Source organism: Dryas octopetala, chromosome 6, assembly GCF_963921425.1.
Source record: "Dryas octopetala chromosome 6, drDryOcto1.1, whole genome shotgun sequence".
In the NCBI taxonomy this organism is placed as follows: Eukaryota; Viridiplantae; Streptophyta; class Magnoliopsida; order Rosales; family Rosaceae; genus Dryas; species Dryas octopetala.
The window spans coordinates 7422277-7435193 of NC_141371.1; the positions used below are offsets into that span (position 1 = coordinate 7422277).

General features: G+C 36.9%; 2 protein-coding genes across 2 annotated transcripts; one reads left to right on the forward strand and one right to left on the reverse strand.

Moving 5' to 3' along the window:
• Window positions 1-1301: 1301 nt before the first annotated feature.
• ACR10 (ACT-like superfamily protein) lies at window positions 1302-5862 on the forward strand. Its single transcript, XM_086246730.1, has 6 exons — window positions 1302-1759; window positions 2184-2402; window positions 2873-2978; window positions 3798-4134; window positions 4545-4829; window positions 5125-5862. The coding sequence occupies exons 1-6, from the start codon at window positions 1606-1608 to the stop codon at window positions 5260-5262; spliced, it is 1239 nt and encodes a 412-aa protein (XP_086102856.1). The 5' UTR covers window positions 1302-1605; the 3' UTR covers window positions 5263-5862.
• A 2113-nt stretch (window positions 5863-7975) lies between these two features.
• LOC147281865 (uncharacterized) lies at window positions 7976-10604 on the reverse strand. The gene is made up of 12 exons (XM_086248669.1): window positions 10538-10604; window positions 10222-10303; window positions 10025-10101; window positions 9792-9907; window positions 9585-9693; window positions 9190-9306; window positions 8991-9082; window positions 8838-8904; window positions 8661-8742; window positions 8490-8581; window positions 8236-8379; window positions 7976-8122 (listed from the first exon to the last, which is right to left on the reverse strand). Exons 1-12 carry the CDS (start codon window positions 10586-10588, stop codon window positions 7976-7978), a joined length of 1176 nt encoding a protein of 391 aa, XP_086104795.1. The 5' UTR covers window positions 10589-10604.
• Window positions 10605-12917: the final 2313 nt, after the last annotated feature.

Genomic DNA, 12917 nt, shown 5'->3' on the forward strand with positions numbered 1-12917 from the left:
TTCTCAAACGCTCATTTCAAGGTGTTTGGTTGACACTATTTTCACCGGTACCGGCCATGTTTCCACCGGTTACTACTGCTCGATATGCCATTATGAGCTACTATCGGCCTCAATTTAGAGTTGTTGGTAGGATCGTGGACCCTTACGCGACAAGTTCGCTAAGTCCTTCGGCGCCTCACTGGCTCTGTTTGGTGGCTATAATGTTTGCTCAACACCGCTGTGATTGAGATCTTGGAATTTCTGTGGGCTTTGATGCTCCACTTCTGTAGGCTTTTGCTTTCTTGTAAGCCTTTGGGCTATTTATTTGTATTTACTCTGCCTTTTGACTGATCTAATGCAATGAGATGCTTTATCCAAAATAAAAAAATAAAAAAAATCACATAAAGCTAAAAAATCAATGACAGTTTCAAACCAACAAGAATTACCTGGGAGTCAGTGACTATTCATAACTATTACCTCTTTTACACTCATATCACGTCGAGGTACTGCAGAAGACAAAACTGCAAAATCCGATCCAATAAGGTGGCATCGAATACATATGGTGAGCTACAAAAATAACAATTCTTGAAAGCTGCTAATGAGATCATTATTAACTTCCATTAACTAACATTAATTCGTATGTTTATCCAATGTTCATGATTTCCCCTTGAGGTTACGTGGTTATATAATCGTGATTACTTCATGTGCTTATCGAGCTCTTCAGCCCTAGGTCATGCCCATAACTTATTTTTTATTTGGTTATATATGTGTTGGGATCTCGTTTTTCTGTCTTTAGGTTACAGTAATATTGTCTTCAACTTAACAACTTTTGATGTATACAAGTATGAAATTTTATTTTAAAATATTTTGTTGCAACTTAAGAAAATTTATTCCACTTAATATACTAAATTATAGACAATCAGTTATTTGGACAAAAAAAAACAAGTGTATTTGATGCACACAATTTCTAACAATAAGTGGAACCCATATCACAACACATTCGGGAAATATGAACATACATTTTGAAGACTTTCTAATTATTATTGCCCAATCAATCAGTCATAATTAATTTTTATATTTAGTTAAATTAATTATTAAGAATTTTGATCCTTTAATTACTATAATTTGAAGAATAAGAAAAACCCAAATAATCCAATGAAGTGAATTGGACAAACATGAGCATATATATATGTCTCTGGTATTTTGGGTTCTTGAACAATTAATACGTGGATTCGTAATTTAGACAAATACGGGTGGAGCTTCAAACCCGTTCAACAGATCCATGGCCACCCTCTCAACCCATTATCTCGCGGTCTCCGAGATTCACAAGATTCCCAATCATCATACAAAAACATGAGAGAGATAAAAACAAGACAAGAAAGCAACGACAACAAGAAGAACAAGTGAAGCAGAAGCTGAAGCTGAAGTGAGAGAGAGGGAACCCTCAACTCAACTCTCTGTTCATCTCCTGCTTTAATTTATGTGTCAAAACTGTGCTCCTTTTTGAAACACCAACTGTGAGTCTGTGACCACACACAACTCTAAGAAAAAAAAGCAAAGAATATCAACATCTCTCCAAAAACAGCTCCACCTTATTCAATAACAGAGGAATAGGAGGAGGAGGCTATGGGTATTCTTCATGATGATGTAGTGATCATCACACAGTCAGAAAAAGAAGGTGACCCAAGTGTGATTACAATAAATTGCCCTGACAAGACTGGCTTGGGCTGTGACTTGTGTCGAATCATTCTCTTCTTTGGTCTAAGCATTGTCAGAGGAGGTTAGCTGAAATATGTGTTTTACTCTACTGTTCTTCCATGCTTAGAATTCATTTTCAGTTTTGTTGCTGAGAATATGCTGGGAAAGAGGATAAGAAATTTGAATACTTTGGTTGGGTTTGAATTGTAAAGGTTCAATTTTTCGTGTCTTTTTCCTTTCCTCTGCTTTCTCAATAACCAGGCAGTGGATGGATTAGGCTATCTTTCATTTTTTACATTTTCTGAAATAAAGTGATGGGCATGTGAGAACTGAGAACTATCTTCAATTTTGCTAAACCAGACATGGGCATTTGAGAATTTCCACTGAATTTGTGAAACAAGTTATGGGTGTTTTAGGTGTTTTTCAGATTATGTGAAACAAAAAATGGGTACTTGAAGTTGAAAATGTTAAGTTTTTTTTCTAATTTTTCTATTTGTGTTTTGAAGATGTATCAACTGATGGGAAATGGTGCTACATAGTGTTTTGGGTTATTGGGAACTCAGAGACAAGGTGGAGTTTGTTGAAGAAGAGGCTAGCGGGGACTTGTCCTTCTTGTTCTTCAGCTTCTGGGATTTCTTTTTACCGCTCCGAATTGCAGCCTCCAAAGCCTCCTGATGTGTTCCTTCTCAAGTTCTGTTGTTATGATCGAAGAGGGATCTTACATGGTAATTTTTCTTTTTAGCATCCAATGCTTGTTTCTGTATCTGCATGTTTCTTAAATTGTATGAGTGGTTGGGATTTGATAATTAATTGGTTACTATGTGAATATATCGATTTGAATGAGGAATTTTGTTCTTCAACTTCTTGCTAATCTTTTAAAAAGAACATCATCTTGAAGGTTCTATCGTATTTCACTATAACTGCCACGAACTTCCACTGAGTTTGTTTAATCGTTTAGAAATCACAGGGGACAAATGTCAACAATCTTATAGTAGCCACTTAAGGGTGACAATATGATATAAATCAACTATGGATTAAGGTTGATTATTATTTAACAAGAACTCGAAAGTTACACGACCTGCTAACACAAAATAAGAAATGGATAGATTAGTGTTATACATGAATAACCTGATTTTGGCACCATAAGCCTATTTAACTGGTATTGTCTGGTTTTCATACTTTTAATTTTGTCCAGATGTGACGAGGGTTCTATGTGAACTGGAGCTGACTATAAAGAAAGTCAAGGTATCCACCACTCCTGATGGGAAAGTGATGGACCTATTTTTCGTCACAGACACCAGGTTCTACTCTCTTGATTTATTCTTCTAAACATCGTATTGGTTGATTTTCTGGCCTTTTGTTATCTCTTTTTAGTGTCTATGAAGTCTTTATGGTTGCAAACAATCCCAATTTGGTTAATTTCAACCGACTGTAAACCTCGTATGGAATTATAGTAATACGTGGTTACAAGTTTGATATGCATATAATGCACAGGGAATATTTAATGGTAAATGTTGGCTGACTAAGACATTGAATTATTTGAGCACTTGCAGATTTGAGTAGCACTCTCATGTTTATCAGTGTCCTTCACCATTTCATTTGTGTATTATTAATATCCCATTACTTAGACATGTAGAGTTGTACTTTTTGAAGATTTTGAGGCATAGTATGTAATGGATGAGGAGTTAATGAAGAAATGACTAAAGTTCTGTAGTCCACACTTTCCATTCGCTCTTCAAGTTTGTCCTCATTTATGTGGTGTGTTCAAAACTAGATTTATGATGAATATTATATATTCTCCCAATCTTTTTATCTTATTTCTTATTTTGTTGATAAGTTACGACATTTGATGGAAGGAGGATTTGTTCTTGGACCTCTTCTTTAGAAATAGGAGAGGTGAGGTTACCAATTGGACTATCTACCAGCCACAGTTTGAGTTTTCATAGGTACTGTGAGATCATGTATATATTATATGATAATTAATGCACAGGTATGGAGGTTTATGAGAGGGACATTTCAATGGTCTCTAAGCATCCATACAACTTTTAATAAACTAAGACATGTTTATCTTGTTATTCTTGTTTTAAGTGATTTAATCTCTGAAATTGCGTCTTCATCAGGGAACTTCTACATACAAATAAGAGAAAGGAGGAGGCATATGACTACTTACAAGCCGTTACGGGGAGTGCCATGATAAGTTGTGAAATTGAAATGGTTGGTCCTGAGATTACTGCATGTTCACAGGCATCCTCATTTCTTCCACCTGCAATTATGGAAGACATGTTTCATTTGGAAATGCCCGATGAACTCCCAAGTGGATCACTCACCTCTAGCAGTGTCTCTGTGACTATAGACAACTCACTGAGTCCTGGTCACACGCTGGTCCAAATCGTTTGCAAAGACCACAAAGGCCTTCTTTATGATATAATGAGAACTCTAAAGGATTACAATATTCAGGTAGATATATAAGTAATGTGATATTTGCATAAAATAAATATTCTAAGAAGGGGTGAGCCATGTCATGTATTCTATGCATCACGGGCAACTGCATTATTTTCTTCAAGAAAGATTGCTGGTGTCATTCTTTCCTGAAGATTTACAATACATATAAAAGTTAATTTTACATATAAAGTTGCTTTGTTTTTTGGGATGCAAATCAAGTTTAATTCATGCATCCACCTCATTTAGATTAGGCTGAATTGTAAGTACTAGCATTACCAGTAGGCAATACCCTTGTCAAAGGACATTTTTTGGTTGGCATTTGAATGTGGAAAAACATGGTCAAATTTCAAAAGAGTGAACAGAAGCCTTTAGGGTCACAATATCTATTTCTGTGATTATGATATATGAATGCTATTATGAACCAGATCTCTTACGGGCGCTTTTCTACAAAACAAAGAAGAAGCTGTGAGATTGACTTGTTCATCATGCAAGTTGATGGAAAGAAGATAGTTGATCCTAGCAAGCAGAATGCATTGACATCCCGTTTGCAGCTGGAACTACTTCGTCCTCTCAGAGTTGCTGTTGTTAGCCGAGGTCCTGACACGGAGCTGCTTGTTGCGAACCCTGTGGAATTATCTGGCAAGGGTCGGCCTCTTGTTTTTCATGATATCACCCTTGCTCTCAAGATGCTGGACACTGGAATATTTACGGTACTTCCTGATCCGCACTTTGTATTTCTAAACAGACATAGGAAATGCTAGCAAATAGTTAAGCTTTCCTTTGTAGGCTCCAAGGACAGCAGTAATTGTCACAAACCTTAACTCAGTAGAATATAGTCCCAACTCCTAAAAGAACTAATGGATTGTGATAAATTGTAGTCTACTACATTTTTTTCCATGTGACCCCTGTTTATGCAAATGGGCCAATGCTTGTTGTCTTGATCAATTGTTTCTTTGTTTGACTTTCTCTATCCGGCTAATTAAGTTTTGCTGATTGTTTTTCCAGGCTGAGATTGGACGGCATATGATTGGAGATCGGGAATGGGAAGTTTACAGAGTCTTGCTTGATGAAGGGGATGGCTTGTCAATGCCATGGAACAGGATTGAGGAACAAGTTTGGAAGATGTTGATGGGTTGGGAGTGATAACAAATGCAAATGCGTTACTCATTGATGGCTGCGCGCTTCTGTACAGCATACTTTTCCCTGTTACCACATGACTAAATGTAATTGATGGGATATATGTTGTTAAAAGGCCAAGCGGGTTGCATATCGTATATTACAGCTTGTCATGCTAACTCTGTATAGTAAGAATTAGAAGAAATCAATCGGTAGCAAGGAGATGGAAAAGGAGATTACAGCTGTCATGGCACTTGCACATTGTTGTAAAAAGGTAGATATGGTGCCATTTCTTTCATGCTTTGTTATAGTTGAAGTAAGTTCTGGTGATGGATGGATGTGGTTGGTCTGTTGGTGTCAAAATGAGCAGGTCAACACTTCCAGGAGGTCTATCTTTGTATTTTTGCTGTCTATAGAGCTCTGTAGGCTGAACGCTGAACTATAATAGAAATTAAAGAATAACTACTTTCCATTGCCAAAAGGAGCTCTCTCTCTCTCTCCCTCTCTCTCCTTTGATAGGACATTTATGACCAAAAGATTGCTTGAGCTGGGATCCATTTTACCATTATTAGGTTGTACCATAACAAGTCAAAAGGAGTAACACCACCACATTGTTCTGTCTGAAAATTTTCTTTAAAATTATTCACATCTATGTGTAATATTTTAAGTGCTCTTATTTAATTGTTAATCTTTTTGATCAATTATTATAATATTTTTAAGGAGAACATTTGAACCTGGACAAAGGGTCTTACTGAATTTGTTCTAATATTTTAAGAGCTCTTACCAACTCTTGCAACTGAGAGTATTTTATTAGTTTTATCACACTTGCAAATGAACCCCCCTCTTTCAAATGGTGCAGCAGGTTCTGTCCCAACATGTTTTTCTAGTACTTATTAAAGATTAGCCGAGCAGAAACAAAAGATATTCAATACAGATTCTTTTGATGCACCTCAAGTAAGTTGGATCCAGTTTCTGTGCCCAAGACCATTATCCTTATTTTTATTCAGAAGGGTTGAATCAGTTTTTTTGGTTGTCCTCATCCTATATATTAATGCAGAGCTGGCAAAGCCTTAGCCTTGGTGCATATAAAAAATGAGTTTTTGTCAAAACTATCAAAAACTTACCCCAATAATAGCAGTTTTCATAGAACTTCCAAAAAATAGCCAATAATTAGGTGTGCAGGAACAACCTTTTACACACATTTTGACACACTTTTCAAAATAGCCAATTATTATTTCGTTTTAATAATAATAATAATAGGTCAGGTTCTAGGAACATGCCTTTTACACACATTTTGACTCACCTTTTAATCCTTCGGATGCTTTTGTATCTAACGGTGGAAATACATCAAGTTCTTTTTTTTTTTTTTTTTTGGGTGCAGAGGGGGCCGAAGCCCAAAAGAAAACAAACTAAGCTAGAACAAGCAGTAGGAGGATCCTACATACTTGTGCACACCTAAATCCTTAGCAAAGCTAAGAGCAGCAAGACAATAGGGTTTAGGAAGACAATAGTTGTTACAGCTTCATCCAATTTGGCTGTTATAAAGCTGTTATAACACACTGCAACTTGCTAAACAATTGAAAGAGAACAAAGGCAAGTAAGAAACATCACCAAAGACAAGCATATGATTCCAGTGGATTGTTATAACTTGCAAAGGAGGTTAGATGGAAGGTGAAGCACAGGAGAACAGGTTATTAATTTGCGAGCAGCTGCAAGAAAGCCGATGCCACAATAGAGTGTTTTAGTTAGTTTTGTGCCTTGCCACTGTTACTTATTACTTGATATTTTGTTTGGTACAGCTGCTTAATTGGCTTTGTTTGAAATTTGAAACATATATACATTCAGTCCTCCTAGCTATATCCACTGGTACAGTTGCTTTATTTTATTAATTGTGTTTGCTTACATCATTGTCATTGTTAAAATTTTTGAATCAAATGTGATTTGAAAAACAAAAAATTTTAGCCAATGATTAAATCTTTGTTCTTGTTGAATGACCAAAAATCGGGTTCTTTCATCAGAGTTCTGTTTTGTTTTGACATGTTTTAATGTTTCCCAGAGGCATAAGCTGTATTGATTGAAAGTGACTTTCACTCTTTCAGTCATCACATGTATAGATAGAAAAACACGTTGGGTCTCTGTCACGAAGTTTGTGATTGACTTTGAGATGGTTTTTAGCTCCAAAGATGATGGCTGCACTATTACTTTTAGGGAGTACAAACTGTGCCACTGTTAAGGAGCTCTACTACACCGTTGGTGTCTTTCTCTACTTGTCCATTTCTAAACTGATTGGAACCCCTTTTCCTCCTATATTTCAGTATCACATTTGATTTGGAGCATTTTGGTGGGCAGGGTTCGTCTTTCTGTGACTATTATTGTGGTTTTTTCTTTCACTTTCACTAGTCCTGTTTCTCTTACTTTTTTTATGAAAAGGTGAAAATTCTGAGCACTGTGTGGGACACTATGCTAGAAACATTGAAACACTAATTCAGATAAATGCTATAGCACACAAATACAATACTTCTGCAATATACACACACACACACACACACACACACACACTTCTTTTTGTATAGTAAGCAAATAAACCAATTAAACCCATGAAGAATCTATCCAAAACAGACAAGAATCCCACACTAAAAAGGACCCATGAAGGGTAAAGTAAATATGTGAATGCCACAAGTAGAGCAATTGTTGGGTGACTTGGGTCTTTCTTTCAATAATCTTCTTGTAATGTTTGCTTCTACAGCTTCCAGTATATTCTCATTTTGTGCAAGATGCCTGCAACTACTGCCCAGAATAAGATTTCACCAAATATCACGTACAAGAGCGTTCCTAGCCTCTCCGAGTGCCATACATTGATAAACACATGGTTCTGGATCCAATTGACCTGTTGATATAGTTTTATTCCTCCACTCATTTAGATTACATTTCCAGAAAAAAATTATGTGAAAGCAATCAAATTTGGTATGATTTTAATGGTTGATAGTTGATACTACTTACTAGGGTTTTGTCTTGGGATTCATAATACCATCCATTTACGAATGCTGCAAAGATGCCTTGTGCTGCCATCACAAACACTAGCATTGCATTCATTCCTATCCATTCTAGAAATAAAAATGGTTTCCGGAATCCCCAAACATCCATCTGTTCATTCATCACATAGAAGATAGTCATTAGTTGTCCTTGAATTAGTCTTTAGTTGCTTGAACTGAAAACTTATGGAGTACTAGATTGAACAGAATTAACTGGTTTACCAGTAAGTAAAATCCAGAAAAAACTAATCCGGCTGCACCGGCGGTGAAACAAACGTAGCTGAAGCTGTAGAGTTGCTTGTTGATAGGAATAGCTGCAAGTAAGTGATCAAATTGAGAAGGGTTTTTTAACATTAGCTAAGAACTAGGTACGAGGTATGCAAGGAAGCTCACCATCTGTAAAGTGTAGAATGATGGCTATGATAATTAAGACAATCCCCATTGAGACCCATTGTTTGAGCCTCTCTGAGTGACTCTGCATGAGAATCCAACTTCATCATCCTTGAAATGAATCAGATTAAAACTTAAGAAGTGCACTAATTAATCTGTATGTTTAGAGAGATGGGTAACCTTGAAATGGATCAAAATGTGCCCATAATGGATGCCAATGGTGCAACTAAGGATAGCTGAAATTGAACTAAGAAACAACAGCAACAAAATCAATCTCTGTCTCTGGTTCATAGTTAGTCTTCATCTTTCATTTTTTTTCTCAATTGACATTACCTCAAAAGGCCTTCGGGTTCAAATGGACCGTGGCACCAACTTGGAGCGTTCTCTCGGAAAGGGCCTTGACTGGGAGAACTAAGCGTGCAGGCCTACAAGTTGTCACAAAAGATGAATATATTTATTAGTGACGGATTTCTGTCTCTATCTCTCTGTTGTTTTCCCTTATCCAACTGCTCAATTAGAGCCAAGAGCTAACCTTCAAGCGGCTCCAAACAGGCTGTGAGTAGAGGTGGTTTATGCCCCAGACCTGTCGATCCACATACCCAACTGCATTGCAAGCAGGTCCCAGATGTCCTCTCATCCCACACTTAACCTGAAGAAAAGGAAAACCAAAAACTTAGGTGTTAGGAATTGAGCCAACAATGCATATGAAGCTAACACTCACTCTCACGTGCAGTCTTATGTGCACGTGAAAATGCAAAGAAATGCAGAAAGAGAAACATATAGGTGAATAGAGATTGGAGATTTTGAACTGAGAACCTCCTTCATTCAGAGAGCTCTAATACTACGTAAAAGTTTAAACCATAAAGAATGTGTCAACAATGTATATGAAGTTAACAAAAACTTCGTTCATTGAACAAATGAACATACCGTGTATTTTTTTGGTCCATGATGGTTGTGCACAACAAAACTCCAATCTGGAACGTAAAGTGCAAATGTTGTAATCATGTAGACAAGGAATGAGACGAACCCTCCAATCCTGCAGGGATGTTAAATAGCAAATTAACAGTGAATTTCAAAACCTAAGACATGACTTAAAAAAGGGTATTGATTTAGAGAATGAATCTGCATACTTACCACTGCCATTTATATGCAGTGAAAATAGAGAGGTGTCCAGAGTCAAGAACAGTTGGTCTGAGTTTGGTGGTCAGTGTCTCTATCAGAGCAACAACAAAGTAAACCAAGGCTATTCTCTGATTACCATGTACATACCAACAAAGAAAAGATTAGAGTACTGGGAGATATTGTTAGCTCAAAATTGAGTTTTATTCAAAACAATTTATGGGTTTAAGGGTCCTTAAGACAAACACCTGGAGGATACCAAACCATCGAATTTGTTTCATGTCAACTCCATAAGCTAGGTCATCTGGCGCATGGGAGTATCCTCCTGCACTACATGTGAGAGTGAGGTACAGTCACACACAATGTGTTTTTATTTAAACAGATTATGTTCGTTAATTGTTATTGACAATGAGCTTTTTCCTTAATGAACAGTGGATCCTATTACCTTGCAAAATAATTCCCCAAAAAAGAAGCTTCAATGTTCTTAAAATAATCTTCTTGATTGCAACCTGGGTCTTGGGAATTCTCTGCAAAATCAAAATTTTGAGATACAAGTTATGCAAACAATGATCCAATGTGCATAGAAATCGATAATTGGGAATTTGCTCAGTACTTAACTATATCTAGGAATGATTACAGAGTTTTTCTTTTTGACACAAATTATGTTACTTACATTTGAAGACCTTTTGTGTATGACATGTATACCTGCCAAATTATGTAAATAGAGCCACAGTACATATGTTTGGTATATATGTACGTACCTTGAGAGCAAGGGCAATGGCGACACCTACAATGAAGAGGAAGAAGGGCATGACAAAGTCAGCCAAGGTGCATCCGTTCCATGGCGAGTGGTCAATACGCGCATATGCTCCCCCAGCATCATCTACCAATATCATCACCTGCCATCATGCCATATGCATATGCATATTCATATACACATTATAATCTCTGTTCTCCAGGAATTTACAAAATTACAATATGCAATTGCATATTATTAGTCTAGCTGTTTATTCTTCTGCGAGACGAACAATCTTATGTTGTCAGACTAAATCTAGACCATACATTCAGAATCAATATAATTAAGGATCCAAATATGTGTGACAAATTAAAAAACATTTTCATGTAGTCGATGCTTATGATCAGTATGTATATAGCCCAAATATACTAATAAACTAACATACCACAATGGTAAGGCCTCTGAATGCATCCAAGGTAGCAACCCTCTTGCTCTTCTGCTTAGTAACCTGCAGTGGTTGCTCCTCCTCCAGAGGCGGCGCTGCCTTAAGAATCTTCTCCTCATCATCATGATCATGGTCATGAATGACATCTCCTACAGCGCCACGACCACTACTTCCATTTGCTTTCTCACTGATATTGAAACGATGATCTTCTTCTTCTTCTTCATTGACAAGTACTGGTTTCGTATTCCCAAACCCTTCTTCCATCCTCTTAGGGTCCTCCATAGCTGATGTACGTTTGAAGTTTGAACTCTTCTCTTTCCACTTGTGAACTATATACAGTACTTATTGGATATATACTTAATTAGTTAGCAGTGGTGATAGTAATAGTGGTAGTGAGAGAGAGGAATTAGGAAGAGCTAAGACAATGGTATAGTACAAAGGCCGGCCTTTGTTTGGACTGGAGGCACTGGGCCATATATATAGAATATATGAGTCGGACAAATCAAGGAACTTGGTCATGCATGTGGCAGTGGCTGGCACATGCATCTTCGAGGGGTCAATTAACCCCACAAAGCTACTTAATTACCCCTTTTAAATATTTCTAAACTTCTTAGATTTGTTTTCCTTTAAGGGGCGGAGCAAAAATTGTTTAATAAAATATCTTAATGATATGGTTCCTAAGTAAGGGTCCTGAGTCTTCTTCATCACGCCCTTACAAAGACAATTTCTTAACTATTGGGTAAGACGAAAACAATGTTGATCATAAACGTAGACATATAATAGTAGCGCAGAAAATATTAACATTAGATGGATCCAAGCTCCCTATCCAATATATAATACTTGATTTTGGGCGGACTGGTTGACCTTAGTTTGTTAAATATGTGCTTCATTAGACTAAATATCCAAGAAACGACAATTACAGCCAAGAACAGGGTATTATATTGGATATATCAGAAGTGAAAAACAAATGAATGGTGCATGGCATGCTACAATTTAGTGTATTGTGGACCCTGGACACTAAACATTCCAGCATTCCAGCTTACAGATGTTGATTACTCGATTCCAACTTTGTTGAATATACATCTCCAAGCTCAAGACCAAAACCTCATTTATATTGAATCCTTGTTTTTGTTTTTTATGCATGCAAGCTTATTGTATTTTGTTTTTTAAATCTACAAACCTAATCAATTGATAAATTTTTCTATGTGAATGTAACACTACGCCAATAATATTACGTGACATACTGCTCTGATGCTATGTTACAGTTAAACACAATTTTTTTTTCCTACCAACTAAACTAACATTCTTCCATCGTGACTCTTGGGATGTATCCAATATTATTATACCCGATCTTGGCCGTCCAATTGTTAGCCCGTTTCTTGCCGGATAGCCCAAGCCCAACTCAAGCACTTAAATATATAGCAAGATTATTAACCAGTCCTTCACAAATCACAATCTGCTGGCCAAAAGTTGTTAAAATTGCACCTTATAAATACTGATTGTGATTGTCTGTCACGTTAATTAATGATTTAATAACTCCACTTTATACGCTTACTTACTTCTAGGCCTGTAAAATGCGCTGGGCCGACTCAGAACGAAAAATGTCCACTCTTCGTACAAACGGACTGGGTTAGATATCCATAACACTGAACTGGGTCAGCCATAGATCTAAAAGTAGAGCTGAATTCGGCCCAGTCCATCCGGCCTTGACCATTGTCTCTTGCTACTTTCTTTTTGTTTGGTAAGAGTAAGACACATGAAACCAATACTGAATTCTCAGCCCAGCCCACCCTTGCCTCTTGAGCTTTGTGAATCGATAAGACATAAATCCCCACTAATACACGTGCAGTGGTAGTTAGGGCAAGTCATCCACTTTATAAACGATATATTTTCTCCAAATAATTGAAGTCAGAAAACCAATCATTCATTTTTTTTTTTTTGGGTACAATGGCGGGAGAAA